At 41.8% G+C, this 19,113-nt stretch overlaps 1 protein-coding gene across 5 annotated transcripts in view; it reads left to right on the top strand.

The window, feature by feature from the left end:
- The window catches only part of nrxn2b (neurexin 2b), a 1,016,923-nt gene that overhangs the window by 261,364 nt on the left and 736,446 nt on the right, over window positions 1–19,113 (top strand). For 4 of the 5 annotated variants that reach the window (XM_031792165.1, XM_031792163.1, XM_031792166.1 and 1 more), the window contains exon 4: window positions 348–377. The exons of the other annotated variant lie outside the window; for it this stretch is intronic. In XM_031792165.1, coding sequence (XP_031648025.1) covers window positions 348–377 — 30 coding nt within the window. The remainder of the gene's footprint in view (window positions 1–347; window positions 378–19,113) is intronic. 5 annotated transcript variants of the gene reach the window in all.

Below are 19,113 nucleotides of genomic sequence, written 5' to 3'. Positions count from 1 at the left end.
GGCCTTCGGGGGTTGCACCAAATGAAATGCTTTTTTTTTCTACCCCCCCACACCTTCACTCAAGAAGTGTTTGCTTATTTTTTCGTTATCCTCTCTCTCTCTCTCTCTCTTTCTCTCTCTCTCTCTCTCTCTCTCTCTCTCTCTCTCTCTCTATTTCTCTCTCTCTCTCTCTCTCTCTCTCTCTCTCTCTCTCTCACCTTTGAGTTGAATCTCTGACATCCGAGTCTGCCCCAGGATGTCTGTCACAAACTGCAGTCCAACGTTGTGACAATGCTTTTTTTCCTCCCGTTGCCTTTTATGACCTTCTTTTTTCCTTTCTTTTCTTTTTTTCTGTTCTTTCCTTCAAGGTCTGGCGCACCTGACGTTAAGCAACCAAGGTATGGGTTCATTCCTTTTTTTGGTTCTTTTTAGAGGGAAAAAAAACTCCTCTCTGCCCAATCTCCTCCTCTTCCTCACTCCTCAGCTTTCCTCACCCTCCCTCGTTCCCGACCTCCATTTTTCTTTAACCCGTCTTCCTAGCCCATCTCCCTATCCCTGGCACCCCCCAATTCTCTCACCCTCCTTCCTTCCACACTTCTCTCTGTTTTGGTTGTGCTTCCTGCCATGTCCTTCCTTGTGCTCTCTGTGCCTCCACACTGTCCGTCCCACCCTTGTCCTGTCCTTCTGGCTCACCTGGAACCACCTCTGACCTACGACCTCCCGGGCTGCAGGTAACGCTTTTCTGTTCTCCCTTTTGCTTGGGTTTTCAAAAAGTGTCTGCAGGAAAATGTTGGTCAAGTGAAATGTTAATTGTATGTTATCCTTCCTACTAATGCAACACGGTTGTTGTTGAATGACACAGAGTTTCCTATCACCACTCTGCTGTCATTCTCATTGTTTGGCACCCTGATCTGTTATGATGAGGTTTTAAGGTTCTTCAGAGACAGATTGCTAGCTTTTTGATATAGCAATGAAATGTATCCCTGGAAAGAATGTTTTGTGAATTATGTATGAAGAAAAAACTATGTCTGAACAGCCATGAGATTGAACTGTGCTGCTATGTACATGTTACGGTCTCCAATGAAACTGCTTTAATGTGCTTCTCTGACTTCACATTTCACCATAGTTTTACTATCAACCAAGACACAAGCAAACACACCTGATCCTAAACTCTATACTTCCATTCCACTACATCCCTCAGAGTGTTTCTCTCTTCACACAGACAACCTACTCTTCACACAGACAACCTTTATGTGCCTGGTTTATCCACACACTGGGTTGCACTGTGGCCTCCTGATGTGAACCACCCAGAAATGGTGGAAGAGGGAAAGTTCATTGGCGAGAGATATAGCCAGGCAGGGATCGTCTGGGGATCGAACTGACCTTTACCAGAAGGGGGAGAACAGTCTCGCTCTTATCGACTCTCATCCCTCTCCCACCTCGACCCCCATCACTGATGCACTGGGATCTGACTAGGATGTCTGAATCACCCTCTCCTGGGCTGCATTTCAAAACTCTTTCCTCGATTCCTTGCATCTTCTCTGAATCACCTTTTGATCCAATGCTCTCCTCTCCTCTGACATTTAAGATGGAGACAAGGAGAGAGGATGTGAGGAAATCAAGGAAAGACTTCACCCCTGATCTCTCTAAACACATACAGGTTCAAACACCTGTGCCAAACGCCTTAAATGTCTCAAACACCTCCATTTATAGACTCCTTAGCTACCTTAAATGTCTCCAACACCTCCCTTTAATTAACTCTACGAGATCGGTGTCCCCCTTGCGGGACGGTTGAGCTAACTGTCATTAGCGTGAGGTTATAAGTAACAAGAACATTTCCCGGGACATAGGCATATCTGATATGGGCAGAAAGCTTAAATTCTTGTTAATCTAACTGCACTGTCCAATTTACATTAGTTATAGCAGTGAAATAATGCCATGCTATTGTTTGAGGAAAGTGCACAGTTATGAACTATAAAAATGTATCAATTAACCAATTAGGCACATTTGGGCAGACTTGATGCAAAATTTAGAATAGAAATGCTAAATGTCTAAAACTTTGCACAAACACTGCTGCCATCTAGTGGACAAAATCTAAATGGCACCTTTAACCTAGAATAATACATTATGGCCTTTCTCTTGCATTTCAAAGATGATGAAAAGAAATATGCATGTTTTTATTTTATTTTGTATTATCTATTACCAGATCTAAAGTGTTATATTCTCCTACATTAATTTCACATTTCCACAAACGATAAAGTGTTTCCTTTCAAATGGTATCAATAATATGCATATCCTTGCTTCAGGTCCTGAGCTACAGGCAGTTAGATTTGGGTATGTAATTTTAGTAGACCTTTTTTTTAAAGGGTCAGATCGTTAAGAGTTTTTAAAGACTCCTTAGCTCCCTTAAATGTCTCCAACACCTCTCCTAGACTCCTCTAACTGCCTTACATGTGCCATTGACAACTTCGAATGGGCTAGCTGTCACTGGAGAGCCCTGTTGTGAACAAGAGCTCTGAGATCCCCCTCGGTCTGTAGGGCCTAGCCACCCATAATTAAAGTGGACAATAGTGATACCTCATTGTTCCTGTCGCTGGGTGACTCAACGACGGAACACCGACCTCTCCTCCAGACATTTTCTGTGACCCCGCTGAATCAAAATCCTCTCATTTCTATACATGTTCGGGGGGGAGTACCGTAACAAATACTGCACATACACGTTCAAATGGGAGACGGAAACAGTCAAGAAGCTGAAAAATAGATGGGATTTTGCTGCATGCACCATCAGAGCTTACTTGAATATGCACTGACTCTCTCTCTCTCTCTCTCTCTCTCTCTCTCTCTCTCTCTCTCTCTCTCTCTCTCTCTCTCTCTCAAAAACAAGGTAAAAAATGACAGCGAAAGGTATACGTTTAAACAGTACTGATTTCGATTTAACCAGGCCACGGGCGTTCTGTTGAGGTCTAATGCCTGTTCCAAATAGGGAAATAAGAAAATGTCTCCTACTTTCAGCTTTTTTACGCATAACTTTATTAGGGAAATAGAAGGGGGGGGGGAATATTCCATGATACAACAAGGAAAAAAAGCTGATCAGACAAGCCTTGGTCTCCCCGTCCTTCGTATTGATTGGCTGTAGTTAAAATTAATACAGTGGTTCCCCCTCCCCGTGAACGAGCCACAGAAACATCTTTAAAGAACACAATCAATAAGCCTATTTGGCTCAGGAATAAAGAGCAACAGCTTCAGTGACTGACATGGTTTGCAATTGAAGGCTGAGACACTTTTGTCAGCGTCTTCAATTCGACAATGACTGTGTGTGTGTGTGTGCACCTGTGAACGTGTGTATTTGTCTGCTTGTCCTTCTGCGTCTTGTAACGTTTGTTCAGAGCAAATTGAAGCGGCGTGTTGCCGTCACTGCGAGTCCTTGGGACTAGAAAGTTCTATCTGACATTTTTGTCAAAAATGTGTCACATACCGTATATTTGATCTATAGATGGTTCTTCATATGTTAGATTTTTGCAAAAGTAAATTAAGTGAAACAAATGAAAACTAGAAAGTTCTCTCTGCATAAACCCATTTGTGCTTTGCGCTATAAGGTTCTATCTGCAATCCAATCACAAGCCTGAACAAATAAAGATGGACCAATCAGAACACGTCTTTTCCCATCTCTCTCCAAGTATGGTCTAGGCTTTCCAGCAATAATAGCACTTTCCCTGCAGTGGGCTAAATCAGGGTCACACCAAGAGTGTTTCTTGGTAGTCATAAACAAATCTACTTCGAAACAAAATTATACACCTCACACACATGGTTATGGGCTTTAAAAAAGAAGACCCATGTACCATGTCAGATATAGAGTTGAAATGCATTCCATGTTGAATAGTATCCCAATATTAGACTTTATATACATCACAGAAGACTGAAATATAACAAAACTCAAACTGTAGAAACACCAGATTTTAAGCAAAAAAAGAAAGAAAAGTGTATTATTTATGAATAACATTCCATCCATGAGACCACTAGAGGGCACTTTGGTCATCCACTGCAGGAACTACAGTAAATTACGATAGTAATATGTCTGATGATCATAATACAATACATTTCTTAAAATACACTGAGTTTAACAAACATTAGGAACACCATCCTAATATTCAGTTGCACCCCCCCCCCCCCCCCTTTGGGTGGTGGACCATTCTTGATACACACAGGAAACATGAAAACCCAGCAGCGTTGCAGTTCTTGACACAAACCGGTGTGCCTGGCACTTAGACTCATATCCCGTTCAAAGGCACTTAAATATTTTGTCTTGCCCATTCACTCTCTGAATGGCACACATACACAATCCATGTCTCAATGCTTAGAAATCCTCCTTTAACCTGTCTTCATCTACAATGATTGAAGTGGATTTAACAATAAGGGGTCATAGCTTTCACCTGGATTCACCTGGTCAGTCTATGTCAAGAATTTTTTGTATACATAATGTACTTAATGATGTCTTCTGACTCTATCTTGGTAAAATAGTGTTATTCTATAATTTATGTATTAAAATAGCTACAGTTTACTTAAAAACTGAACATGTCAATTCAGAAGTTTCAGATAGGACACCCAGATTGACACTTTAAAGCCATAAGGTTCTGTCTGTGATTGCATCCCCCTAAAAAATTGATTTGCAAAAGTCTCAGGATTTTTTCCAGTTAAGTTATCTTGAAGGTAAAGACCTTAATGGGTTGTGAAAGAAAAATTCACTCAAAACAGTTGAGATCTGGGTTGTGAACTTTGATGCTCAATATCGCAGAACTATTTTCCTAAGGTCACGACCGACTGTGCTGGTTGGTGGATCAGAGTGCAGGTGCTTTTCACCACCACCCCCGACCATTCCAGTCTGCAGAGCCAAGCGAGGAAAATCAATTCCTCGCTCCTTCACAAAACTTGTCCTTCCTAGAGATGAAGGGCAAAGCCTATGCCTCGACAGGCTGATCTCTATCCACCAAGGTAACTTGAGATCCAAGGCGATATTCAATGTTTGTCTGGATCCCCAGGACAACAGGAAATGCTTTCGAAACCACCCATTAGGGGCAACGGTGAGAGCTATTGCCATCAAGTAGTCTTGTTAGGTTGTTGTGGATAGAGGCGTATGCTCTAAGGGTTGGGTGTTCAATCCCAGAGCTAAGTGCAATTTTTGTTTTGTTTACTTGTTTTAACCCTTATCCCAAACCTTAACCCTTACCTTAATCACTCGGAATGAATGACCTATAGTTAACCAAGGTATTTCTGTTATAACCCTATCCCAAACCTTACCTCAACCATTCGGATTTAATGCTTAAACTTAACCTGTCGAAATGTGACAAACGTTGAACTGTCCCCCAGGCCTGTCACTGCTTCACCACCATACTGAGACACACGCTCCCCATGCCTTCACACCGTGGCACAGGCCTCCAATACCAACACTAAATCTTGCCCCAATAATAATACATATTAACACGGATCTAATTATAGTGGTGTAACAGTACATATTGTATCATACAGTATTTGGTTCCATAGCGTCATGACAAATTTAGTGTTCCACGTTTCATAAGAATATCAAACTTAGGCCTAGTTGATTCAATGTCAGAGACTCTAATAATAATGACAATAATGTGAAATAGGCCTTATATCTAACCAAACCACTGTTCATGTATTATTACATGTTCTTCGCAGTTCAAAGTTTGCACGTATTCTGTCAAAATAGCCAGCAAAGGAGAATACATGGAGTGTGTTCAATGGTATGTCAATTGAGGTGTATATTGTATTTTTTCAAAAAACAAATATGCTCTTTTATTTCAATCAAATATGCTAATCTTATGTAATTCTATGTTCTTTATAATGAGGCTAATGGCCTTTTTCATGTGTGGAAATTATAATACCAGGTCCCTAGTTCAGATTTTTAAAGCCTGACTGTTCAATTTCAGGCCACATTATATACCAAAATTCATTGGTTCCTAACCCATTCATGCACTATGGACCCCTATGAACTCCGAAGCACTTATGTAATTCTGAGCCTGAGGGATTCCTTACTTTAACAAACCAATTAATGGCTACTTCATCAAAAAAAGCAAGGGCCTAATGAAACAATATAGAACCCTAATAGGCTTAAATCACCAATTTTCCCAGCTCCTCAGATTTGGATTGCAAGCAACTTCAAACGGAGGTTGTTGAACCCAGTACGTGATTAGAGTTTTTCTCTTAGTCCCCAGAGCAGGTGTATTCAACTCTTACCCTATGAGGTCCAGAGCCTGTTGGTTTTCTGTTCTTCCTGATAATGAAAGTGTCCCAGGACTAAATCAGCCCCTGAGGGAAAGAATGCTAACTCTTGACACACCCATCCCTTTAACTGGATCATTTTCATCACCCGCTGAATTGCAGCGCGCCAAATTCAAATTAAATTACTAAACATATTTAATTTTCATGAAATCACAAGTGCAATATAGCAAAACACAGCTTAGCTTGTTGTTAAGTCAGAAAAGCAATAGATTAAATCGCTTACCTTTGATGAACTTCAGATGTTTTCACTCACGAGACTCCCAGTTACACAATAAATGTTCCTTTTGTTCCATGAAGATTATTTTTATATCTAAAGTACCTCCGTTTGTTTGGCGCGTTATGTTCAGAAATCCACAGGCTCGAGCGGTCACGACATCGCAGACGAAAAATCCAAATAGTATCCATAATGTCCACAGAAACATGTCAAACGTTTTTCATAATTAATCCTCAGGTTGCTTTTAAAATATATAATCGATAATGTATCAACCGGGACTGTCGCTTTTCAATAGGAGAGGGAGAGACAATGGCTGCCCCACTCTGTTGCGCAAGCAAAACTCATGCGAACACCCAGCTATCCACTGACGCGATGTTATCTTTCTCGCTCACTTTTCAAAATAAAAGCCTGAAACTATGTCTAAAGACTGTTGACACCTTGAGGAAGCAATAGGAAAGGGAATCTGGTTGATATCCCTTTAAATGGAGCGAAGGCAGACTATGGAACATGGAGCTTTGAAAATAGAAGCCACTTCCTGGTTTGATTTTCCTCAGGTTTTCGCCTGCAGTATCAGTTCTGTTATACTCACAGACAATATTTTGACAGTTTTGGAAACTTTAGAGTGTTTTCTATCATAATCTGACAATTATATGCATATTCTAGTTTCTGGGCCTGAGAAATAGGCCGTTTCAAATGGGTACGTTTTTTAGCCAAAAACGAAAATCCTGCCCCCTACACTCAAGAAGTTAAAAAAGCAGTGGAAATGGCTTTGAGGTCCAGTTGAATATGAGGGCCCCAGAGGATGAACACGTACCGGGAGTCAGATTAACCAATCCCTGAGAGAGGATCTAGATTATCTGATGTCCTTGATGATACTTGGAGATAATTTAGGAAAGATCAAATCAAATGTTATTTGGTCACATGCTTCGTAAACAACAGGTGTAGACGCCTTGTGGTCGGATGCCAAACAGTTGCCATATCAAGCGGGGATACAGGCAGTCATGGGCGGACTGGGATAAACATTTAGGCCTGGCATTTTAGCCACACCAGCCAACATCACAGCGCACACACTACACAGTCTCTGCGTCTTCTCTGTAGTCACTGTTTATCTGGCTTCTGCCTCTCTCTCATCTCTCATCTCTCTCTTTGCTCTCGTTCCTCAACTTGACGATAGACCTGAGCATCATCACTCTCCGGTTCACTGTCTGTGCTAGGCCTAGCATCATCTTATTTGTGAATGAATGAATGCACATATTAGACGATCATAGGGAACACACATTATGAACTAATGTACCGTTTAAGTGTGTCTATATGTAGACATAATTAGGATTATTGTGTCATGTGTCATATGTGTCGCCCCCCCCCCCCCTCCCCTAGTGTTAATTACGATTACATATTAAGGAACTGGCAGTACATCTGTGCGTGTCTCTCTCACTCTCTGTTTTCGTCCTACCTCCACTGCACTCGTCCCTGTGCCTGCTAAGCCCAGCATCCTCTCTCATGGCACTGGTACCAGAAGACCACGGGACAATGTTGGCAGTACTAAGCCCAGCAACATTCCAGTTGTGAATGAATAAACACATTTAATAGATATAGAAGAAAAAACACTGAATAAATGCCATTGGCTCATAATACCTTATAGGAGCTTAACTACTTATTTAGCAAATTAGTGCCTGGCTGTCATCAAATCAGAGTTGATGTGTTACATAATACAGGATGTAAATGTTGCAGGACGCTCACACGCCTCACAAGACTAGTCTGAAGGTAACCAGTTAAACATTTTTTATGGAAGATTATATTAAGATTTCTTTGATACATTAAGCAGTCCTAAAAAAAAAAATTAAATAGCAAAATTATCCTTGTTATGACCATCTTAAAACAATTCCATATGTTAGCCAAGTAGAACCCCCCCCCCCCTCCCAGCATACACTCAAGGATTTGTTTTAATACTTAAACTTAACTGTTGAAATGTGACTTCTATCCCTCCCCCTGGACAAGCGGTGAATACTGAAGTAAAACCCTGTCAAAACGTAAGATCGTGTTGCTCTATCTCCCTGTCCCCCAGGTCTGTTACTGCTCCACCACCACACTGAGACACACGCTTCCCATGCAGTCACACTGACACTAAACCTAGCCCCAATAATAATACACATTAACACTGATCTAATTATAGTGGTGTCATACAGTATTTGGTTCCTAAAATAAGAAAGAATACAGAATAAAAGCCTAATGGGTTGCCATTTGCTTATAACACCTCAATACCTTATGGGTGGCAGGTAGCCTAGTGGTTAAGAGGATTGTGACAGTAACTGAAAGGTTGCTGGTTCAAATCCCTGAGCCAACTAGCTGAAAAATCATTTGGCAAGGCACTTAACCCTCATTTCTCCTGTAAGTCGCTCTGGATAAGTGTCTGCTAAATGACAACAACAAAAAAGCCTAACTACTTACAGTTATTTAGCAAATTAGTGCCTGACTGTCATCAAATAAAAGTTTATTGGTCACATGCCCAGAATACAGGATGTAAATGATGCAGGGAAATGCTTACTCACAAGCTCTCCTCAAGTGCAATATTATCAGAACTCAGGATAAGACCCAGATGTGGACAGTTCGAATCACAGAAGTTTATTTACAAAGCAGGGCGCAGGCAAATGACAGGTCAAGGGCAGGCAGAGGTCGGTAATCCAGGGCACTTTCAAAAGGTACGGAAAAGCAGGTAGGCTCAGGGTCAGGTTAGGCAGAATGGTCAAAACTGAAAGAACTTGAAAACAGGGACTAAAGAGAACAGGAGTATGAAAAAACATGCTGGTAGGCTTGACAAGACGAACTGATAACAGACAAACAGAGAACACAGGTATAAATACACAGGAGATAATGGGGAAAATGGGCAACACCTGGAGAGGGTTGAAGACAAGCACAAGACAGGTGAAACAGATCAGGATGTGACAAATACACGTACTGTATGTTTTTTAAATACAACCAAAAAATTGAAAAATATTTTAAAAAGAAGTAGGAAGGGTAATAGTAATATACATAGCACTCAGAATGTACTATGAATAGTACAGAATATGCTGGGATGTGCAATAAAGTAAATAGTAACCACAGTATTGACTGCATGTGTGTGTGTGTGTGTGTGTGTGTGTGTGTGTGTGTGTGTCAGTGTGTTGTCTTCTCTGCTGCACTTGACTCTGCTGCAGCAGATGAGCTGTCTGCGCTACGGCTATCATCACTGGGACCAGAAAATGAGGGAACCGTGCTGCCTGTACTGGGCCCAGCAACATCCTAGTTGTGAATGAATAAACACATACGTGCTAGACAAAGAAGAAAATCACAGAATAAATGCCTAAAAGATCAGTGGTTCTCAAAGTGGGGGTCACAAGGTTTTGAGGGGTCGCGAGTGTGGGGGGGATATCTAAAATTTTGAATCAATGTTTTTTTAATTTTTTTATACATATTATAATAGGCTACATATAGCCTACCCTTTGTTTTTTATAGTTATACCATTGCCTGTCACTAACATAGGCCTACGCAATTGCACCCCCCAAAAAGTTGTGCGCGTCGGCTGTTCTTCTACTGAATTAGATATAGAATCATCTGTGTTTGTCATAGACTGACGGGATTAGCTTGTGTGGTTGTGCTTTTGTTTCCTTCCGCCAAGCAGTGACTGACCCTCAGATGAGCAAATTATATTTTCGGCCGGACTTTCCCAGCCCCCAATGGCGGTGGATATGTAATCTGACACCAGAGTTCCTAGTCACTACAGTCAAATATGATCTATTATATTGACAAGTTGAGTGACCAGTCTAACCATGGAAATACATATCCTCAAAGATAGGGTAGTCGGGAGGAGTTGAGATCAGTTGCGACCATACTAGCCAATGAGAGGGCAGATACCCATCACTTTCTCTCTGCTACAGTTCAAACACCCTAAATCAAATCAAATGTATTTATAGCCCTTCTTACATCAGCTGATATCTCAAAGTGCTGTACAGAAACCCAGCCTAAAACCCCAAACAGCAAGCAATGCAGGTGGAGAAGCACGGTGGCTAGGAAGAAACCTAGTGGAACCAGGCTATGAGGGGTGGCCAGTCCTCTTCTGGCTGTGCCGGGTTGCCTCGCTGGCTGAAGAGACACTGAGCATGGTTACATGTACCCAATGATATGATTATAATGTATAGTCAGATTACTACAATAGTTAGTTCATTGAAACGTTTGCATGCTTTGCAAGAAGAACAATTTCCCTACCAATTCTGTTTACATGGACACATCTTGAAATCAGGCAACCTGATGGGACTTTTGTTGATGCAGAACAAAATAAGCATTCTAGCACAGTGACCATATTATTTATGTGAAGACTATTTGATTCTGAGTACAGACGTATAACGTTTGTATGTGAAAACTATTCACGCCACTCGGGCGCAAGAGGGAGCCTTGCGTTACTAATGCTGGCACATGCGCAGATCGAATACACAGCTGGAATGCTGATTAAAGCTGTTTACATGTCCTAATAATTCTAGTAATTCTAATCATTTGATTTTGACCATACGCCGACTAAGCTCAGCAGAGTAAGGTGTTACCGTGACTTTTTCCATACTCTGCCGACTGCCATAATCCGTGTTAATGTTAAATTATTAGTGTGCATGCAAACATAATCAATGAGATTCAGAAAACAAAGCAAATAGCCTAAACATTTATAAAACAATTAGAATACACAGACAGCACCCAACTTCACCTTAACTGATTTAATTCGGATTATTCAGCATCTATGCATTCACATTCAGTGTTTTATTGTAATCCATAGGGACGTTTAATAAAAAGGACTGTTTACATGTCTAGTAGATGGCTATTCCCTTACCTACGTGTTATAAAAGCCAATCGCGGGTAGACAGGTGTATAAATGTTCCCCTGAATCCCGCATACCCTAACTAGCCTTCTATTTCATACAATACATGAATACAGTACATGTTTTCTTCCCGCATTGACTGCACCATTGTTCTCTGCTGCAGCAACAGCTGGTCTGTCCTTTCTCACAGACACAGCACTCAAACTTTTGGCAAATAAGTTGGTTAATTTCGGAGATTTAGCAGCGTCGGTGTAGATACCTTTTTGGTTACTTTGTCAGCACCACCTTTCCCTTCTTTTATGATCCATGATCTTCTGTTCTTACCGAGTGACTGACACAGAATCACAGCAGGTCTCACTCTCTTTGATGATGCGAATTTGCGCGACCTCAGCTCAGCCAATCAGAAAACCAGTCCTGCCCATCTTGGCGGGGGGGGGGGGGTTATAGATTATTTCGACAAGACAAATCATAGAAAAACAGGCTGATGGGCTGCCAGCTGTGTCATTTTTGTTTGATTAAATTTATTGATATACATTTTGACCAGCCCACTCAAATAAAAGATGGCCCGGCCCTTATGGCATTTGCCAGAATTTCCAGGTGGCTAATCCGCCCTTGCAGCCAGTCAATATGTTCTCTGGTACAGCAGTCAAACATTTTGAGGATCTGAGTGCCAATGCCAAATCTTTTCAGCCTCGTGCGGGGGAAGAGGCATTGTCGTGAAGACACTTGACAGTTGTTCCGAGCATGCTCTGAGTAAGCATCCTGCTAATCCATCTGGCCCTGTGGCCTTGTGAATGTTAACCTGTTTAAAGGTCTTACTCACATCGGCTATGGAGAGCGAGATCACACAGTTATCCGGAACAGCTGGTGCTCTCATGCATGGTTCAGTGTAGAATAGACTCAGTGCAGGCTCCACTGATTGTGATTTCAAATAATGGTTCCCTGATATGTCCAAAGGTTTTTCATCAGTCATTTTACATAGCACAAACTTGTTGTGCATACATACACGTGTGCGCACAAACACACACATGCAGACACGTGCACAGACAGGGCTCAACAAGTGCCAGAGCACTTGCCCTTTTGCTCTCCGTTAAAAAAGTTCCCTTGCGGTTGAATTAAAAAAATGTTATGAATTACTTCAAAATATATATTTTCAGTGTTATACTTTTAAATGTAACAAATTGCACATCAAACTAGATCTTGAACCACGGAAAATTCCCCCTCCACCCGTAAACGTGCGCCTGACTGCTGCATGCAGTGTAGCGCCGGGTGGAGAGTTTGAATACTGGTAGGTAGCTTGTTGGCTACTTTTTAGTTCATGTTTGAGTCTGTTCCATTTATCCCATCCCAGCCATTATAATGAGTCTGTCCTCCTATATCTCCTCCCACCAGCCTCCACTGTTTTAGTTGTATCTGTCATGTTCGTCTCTTACTGTTCGGGACATTGAAGGGGGAAAGTCGACTGTTAGTAAGAGGCAGGTGTCAGCAGCAGAACAAACTAAAATCAAGTAAAAACACGTTTGTTTTCGACAGCATTGCTAATAAACAACTAGCTAGCAGATTTACATAATCATTCAGGACCAGCTGAGATAGCCACTCTCTTGAGCACCTGACCCCCCCCCCCCCCCACACCACAAAAAAAGCTCTGCACACATGTGCCCATGTATGCTTAGAGCTATGTTTGTGAATCCGTTGACGCACCTGTCATCTGTTGAGGCTTGAAGCCCGAGAGAAAAACAGACACCACTTAGATTGTCACTGCGGGTTAATCGTACATGATCAACTCCAAACAGAATGCTTAAACACAGACAACAAAAAAAGAGAAGTGCTGCTTCCCAAAATTAAATTGATGAAAAATGTACCAGAAAATAAAACATTGTGTTGTGGGATAAGTAAACGTTTAAACTTTGATAGCATTCTTCCACTTTAAACTATGTCATTGTAGATAGACTGGACTTGCAAGAGAAAACAATTTACGATAGACCCTAGATTTTCCAGGCAAACTGAAACATTCAATAGTTTGAAATGAATGAAATTAAATGAAGTAAAAGACGACGATGCAACATAGATGAAAACTCTATCTAAACATACAATGTATGACTTCAGGTGTCTCAAGAGAGCCTAAGGACACTTCATAGTAGTGTTAACCCCACTAGGTGCCTCCTCTCTGGGCTGTAGGCTGGCCATAGAGGGGCCTGTCAGGTCTGGAGCCCTGGAAGTTGCAGCAGAGACATTAGACCTGGTTGACGGAACAACCTACAGTTGAATAAAATCCCCTGATGCTGCACATGCCCAAATGGAGGGAATCTACAGTCCCCCATCCACACACACCCCATAATACAGCCCATAATAACACCATGGTGATGGAGAGAACAATACACTATATGCTGAACAGTCCCTATGACTGAAAGTAGCCTATAAGAGTAGTCTTACCTGCTCACCTTCTTCCTATATTACATCAAAGTTAGATATTTTCTTCATACATTATGGTATACTAAAGGAAATTTGTTTTGTTTTACTGACCACATGACCTTCAGCAGTTCCAGGGCCTAAGTAAACCATATATATGTGTCGCCCTAGTTAAAGTCCATAATGAAGTCCGGTGCTGAGATTTAATCTGACGTGTGATGAGGATAATAGATTCTGATGGTGATGATTGACAACAGTCGCCTTGGTGACAGAGGGTGAGGGGTGTATTGCTTGTCCCCCAGATTGATCTGCAGCCTGTCGTGTGTGTGTTTTGTGTGCGTGCAAGTCTGTGTGTATATGTGTGTGTGTGTGTGAGTGCACATGTGCCTGGGCGTGCGTGTGCGTGTGTGTATTTTCAGGCAGGTCACGACTCATTATTGGCAGCCTCACTTAGGGAAATTGACAGAGCAGATCATACTCATTTGAAACTCCCACGTCTCCTGTCAGGGCATAGACGCGCTGGCACGCAGTTACACACGTTGACAGTCACGTTCGGTTCTAAACATGGACACACGCTCACTTTCACACTCATGCAAATAGAAGTGTTAGACAGGTGGTTAGGCAGGTGGTTTTCTCTCATGACCCTGAAATGATAGTTCAACCTTAACAAAGGTTCTCATACTTGCTCTGTCTGACAATTTAATTCCAGCTCAAAAAAATCTGAAAAGGCATGCCGACTGTATAATAATTCAAACATCCCACACTCGTTTGATAAAGACGATCATTCAAATATAATGCTTCCATTCTCACTAGGTACTTTAAATACACGGATGGATCAACCCAATGACAAGTTGAAGAAATGACTACACAAAGTAACATGTCAATACAGAATTCCACATTGGATGAATAGAGATAGTCTACAACAGGTTGCCAAACCCCCTCCACTCTATTTCAGCCAATCCTCCATGTTATACACCACAGGTCTCGCCCTTTCGCCTCCCTCCGTAATTGGTTGAACCTATGTACCCCCAATGTTGTCTTGGCTCCAATTTTCTACAATCTATCCTATTGTTTTTCATCGTCACTTTCTTTATATAAAAAAAAAAAATCTTATTTAGAAGTGGCCTTTAATTTAATTTGGCCCCCGAGGCATTAATCCTGGGGGCAGCCTGGTCTACGGCTGGAAATTGGATCCAGGTCAGGTTTTTACATCCTGTAATTAAGGTCACTGCCGAGCAGAGGGAGGAGGAGGAGGATGGAGGGAGGGATGGATGGATGGAGGAAGGGTATAGAAAGGAGGAGGAGGAGGGTGTGTGTGTGTGTGTGTGTGTGTGTGTGTGTGTGTGTGTGTGTGTGTGTGTGTGTGTGTGTGTGTGTGTGTGTGTGTGTGTGTGTGTGTGTGTGTGTGTGTGCGACTGTGTGTGTGCGCGTCTGCATGTATGTGAGGGCATGGCTGGGTATTGCTTGGCCAAAGGCACTTCTCTGGCTATTATCAGTACAGCCGAAGGCATGTAATTACAGAGGGCCTCGAGTAGCCTGATCAAATATGGGTGAGAATTGCCGTTAACGCCAGATTTGCTCATCGTGTGCTCCTGTCTCTCTCTCTTCTCCTCTGCACACACTAAAGGGAGGGATTAGACATCGGGGAGGAAGTGATGAAGACACAGATATGATGTGGAGGGAGGGAGGGGGTGGAGGGAGGGAGACCCATCGGGGGATGGTTGTAACAAGACCGGAATGGCAATGAGCAATGTGGTGATGTCATCACACTCACACGGCCTAGCGCTCTTGGAATGTCATGAGGAGAGATCCACTGGGCCAAACCACATGTACTCTAATCAGATTCGGCTATATAAGGGCCATACATTTCCACTCAGCTCCACATAGGAAACGTACTTATGAAACAACAATGAAATCTCTTCACTAACCTCTCAGGACCAACACACCAACTGCCTTCCTCACAGTGCGGCTTACATCAAAGACTGCTTTGTATGATTAAAGTGAATTCGTTCACATTTCCCTGCTATGATTGGAACGTCTCTATATATAAAAGTAGTCCCAAATGGCACCCTGTTCCTTATAAGGTGCACTAGTTTTGCATGGCTTTATAGGGTGCCATTTGGGACACAGCCATAGAGCTTGGATTGTCTCCAACGTGCAGTCAGTGGGTGCCGATTCAGATACTAAAGAGTTCAACTCTGTTTCAACACCACAATCCATTCCATAATGTGCTCTGAAGCAGTTGAACGAAGACCCAAGATAAAATTGGAAGCTGAATATGTAATTTTCCTGTGTGCATATTTAATCATCCTTTTTTAGAAAGTCTAGCTGGCGGCCTATAATGTAATGTACAGAAATAATCACCCCTCCTACCGTCCTGAGGAATATAATATTTCTGCGTTTTAGTAAATACAAGGAAAGCTAATCTCTTTGGTGAGCGAGAGAGAGAGAGAAAGCGAGAGAGAGAGATGGAAGTCAGGACTGACTTAATGAAACATGTTGACACATGTATTACAGACATCTCCTATAATTGCATAAAGGCATTAGGGTTTCAAACAGAGGGGAGAAGACACGACCAGGAGAATACTGAACATGCGTCAAAACATCCTTCTTGATTTCTAATTTTAACGGTTCCAAAAGGGTTCTTCGGCTGTCCCCATAAGAGAACCCTTTTTGGTTCCAGGTAGACCCCTTTTTTGTGTTGCCCTCGATATGATATACTGAAATAAAGACACATTTTCTAAACACATTTCCGAAAATAATAGTCCAGGTCCCTTAGTGAAATTTTTTGGGGACGCAGTGGATCAAACATTCCTCTTATGATGGTCAATATCTTAATGGATTGACATCTATGTCAGAGATATTGCACGTTTTAAACTCTATAGTTGATTGGTTTTGTGATGCATGCTGTACTGACAACTAAATAAACATATAGGCTGGCATTGCATGACCTCAAACGTGTGGTTTTAAATGGCACTCATCCCGTTATTACAGAGAGAACGCACAGCAACACCGGGTCCATGCTGTTCTCTTCAGCTCCGAGATCCTATCCCTTCATCTTCAGAGTATTCCAATCTTATAGCTAACCCCCTATAGCCTTGCCTCCTGCTCTCCCAGGTAGGATGATCTCCCCATAGACCTTTATTACCATAATGAGATGGGCATAGGTTCACAGAGACATCCTGCGCCATCTTTGAATGTTAACGGTACATTTAAATGAAAGAGGGAGACGTACGCATTTAAAGTGGTCATGAACTGTGTTGTTATGGGATATTAATATGCTTTGATTGACTGCTATTGCGTCATATAACTGCAGGTGCCTGTGATTGGGAAAATCAAGTCTGAAATGGCAAAACTTTTAAAGCCTTTTTAAACCTCCGATACACTACAGGCTTTACATTTCTTCTCAAATTAATATTGTACACCAGTATGGGAATACGACTATGGGCATGTGATGTTGAAAAGCAAATCTTTGTTGTTATTCTTTTTTGTAAAACCCCAATGTAATTCATTGTGGTTTAATGCAAAGAAGTTGGTTAGATTTCAGTGCAAATATAATGTTGTTTTTCACAGACAATAAATGAATATAAACAAACGTCGTCACAAGGTGATGTTTATCCCAATTAGTGACAGCAGACGGAATTTATTCAAAGATTAGTGCTACCTATTAAGGGACTTTTTTTGGACAGTGTGTACATTCATCAATGTAGTCATATGGGTTGTTGACAAACACAAAGATCACCTCTTTTCCCCACATACCCAATAATGATGAGAGGAAAAAGTCAAATGTAAATGTATATTGCTTCAACTGCATCAGGGATAGCATACAGACGTTTCAGCTGAACAGCCTTCTTCGGGTTACACTATGTATAACATTCTGTCATTGACATATCCCTAGCTCCTACAGCAGTAAACCTATGGAAAATAGAATATTCAGTATGTGGCAAATGTCTATGGTCACAGTAGGGTTAAAATATGCGTGGATATACATTGGCAGGACTACCGAAGAGGAATACAAATTAGCCTGGTAATATACAGTATGCTAATATCAGTGGTGTAAAGTACAAAAGTAAAAGTACTACTTTCCCCATTACCAGTAAAACATAATCAAAACGTATTTCTTCCACTTACTTGCTGAGCTTTCGTTGTTCATTTGTTCAGTCGTTTTATCCTCAATATCCTTGTTTTATCCTCAATCATCCTACATGTCAAGCAGTGAAGTTCCAGTTCTGTCTGTCCATGGCCTCTTCTATCGTGGGTCCTCTTCGTCTGTGCGCACTGTCACTGTGTCCCGTTTCCATCTTGTCCAGCTGTGTCTAACATTCCACGTAAACCCTGTTTCTTGTCTGCATCGAAGTAGCGGTCCTTGTACCTAGCATCGAGCATGGTGGCGACACAGCAAAGAGGCCCAGAGAGAATGCCACCGCTTCTTCACAGCCTCTTGTAGAGTACTTTTACAAGTTTTAACCCCAAGATCTGCCGGAAGTTTTGTTGAGCAGGTCGTTTCAATGCCATGACAGAGGGTATCACGTCTGCTGCAGACGCAGTCGACTGGCTTATTTCTCGAGTAAGTTGTTCGAATGGAGCTAGGGGTGTGTTCATGTTCATGTTTCAAACATGCTCTCAAATGCCGTTGAAATGGAAGCAGTATGGTATGAGAACCAGCACATTCTTGAGCATGCAATACGGCTTTCCTCAGTACGAAATCCGCTGTCAGACTCCGCATACTCATGGGGCTGACATCGCTGGTCCAAATGTCAGTCGTAAAGCTAATAGCAGTGACGCCCGTAGCAAGAAGCTCGTGGGTGTTCGTTTCAACAATACTGTGTAACTCCGGTAGGGCAACATCTTAAAAATAGTGCCTACTTGGTAGTGTGTACCGGGGCTCGATGTGCTCAACCAGTCGATGAAAGCCAACATCATCCACGACAGAGAACAGTTGATTGTCAAGGGCAATGAATTCCATTATCTTGCCTTTAATGGATTTCGCCTTTGAGTTGTCTCGCTGAAAAAGTCTCTTTCAAATGACTGCTCGACATGAACTTGTTTAGTTGTTGGACGTGTGCCCTTGGTTTTTTACTGCTTTTGTTCTAAGTAGTCGCTGAACGTCTGGGGGTGATGCACTTTCAAATGAGTAATTAGGTTTGTGCTATTGAAATATTTCACTTTTTCCCCTCAGGAAATAATAGCAGACCAACATTGCATATGGTCGGTTATGTTTTTTTTTGCATATGGTCTTTTTTTTTTAAATCTTAATTTGAAACTTTGAAATAGATCCACACAGCAGACATTGTGGGCTAGGTTAGGAATGCTGTGTTGCACATATTTTCATTGCGTCATGTACCTACGTTATATAGGTATGCGCGTCAGCTTT

The sequence above is a fragment of the Oncorhynchus kisutch genome, linkage group LG16 (genome assembly GCF_002021735.2).
Source record: "Oncorhynchus kisutch isolate 150728-3 linkage group LG16, Okis_V2, whole genome shotgun sequence".
Taxonomy (NCBI): Eukaryota; Metazoa; Chordata; class Actinopteri; order Salmoniformes; family Salmonidae; genus Oncorhynchus; species Oncorhynchus kisutch.
The sequence above is the reverse complement of the archived record's forward strand: the minus strand, read 5'-3'. Positions and strand labels throughout refer to the sequence as shown.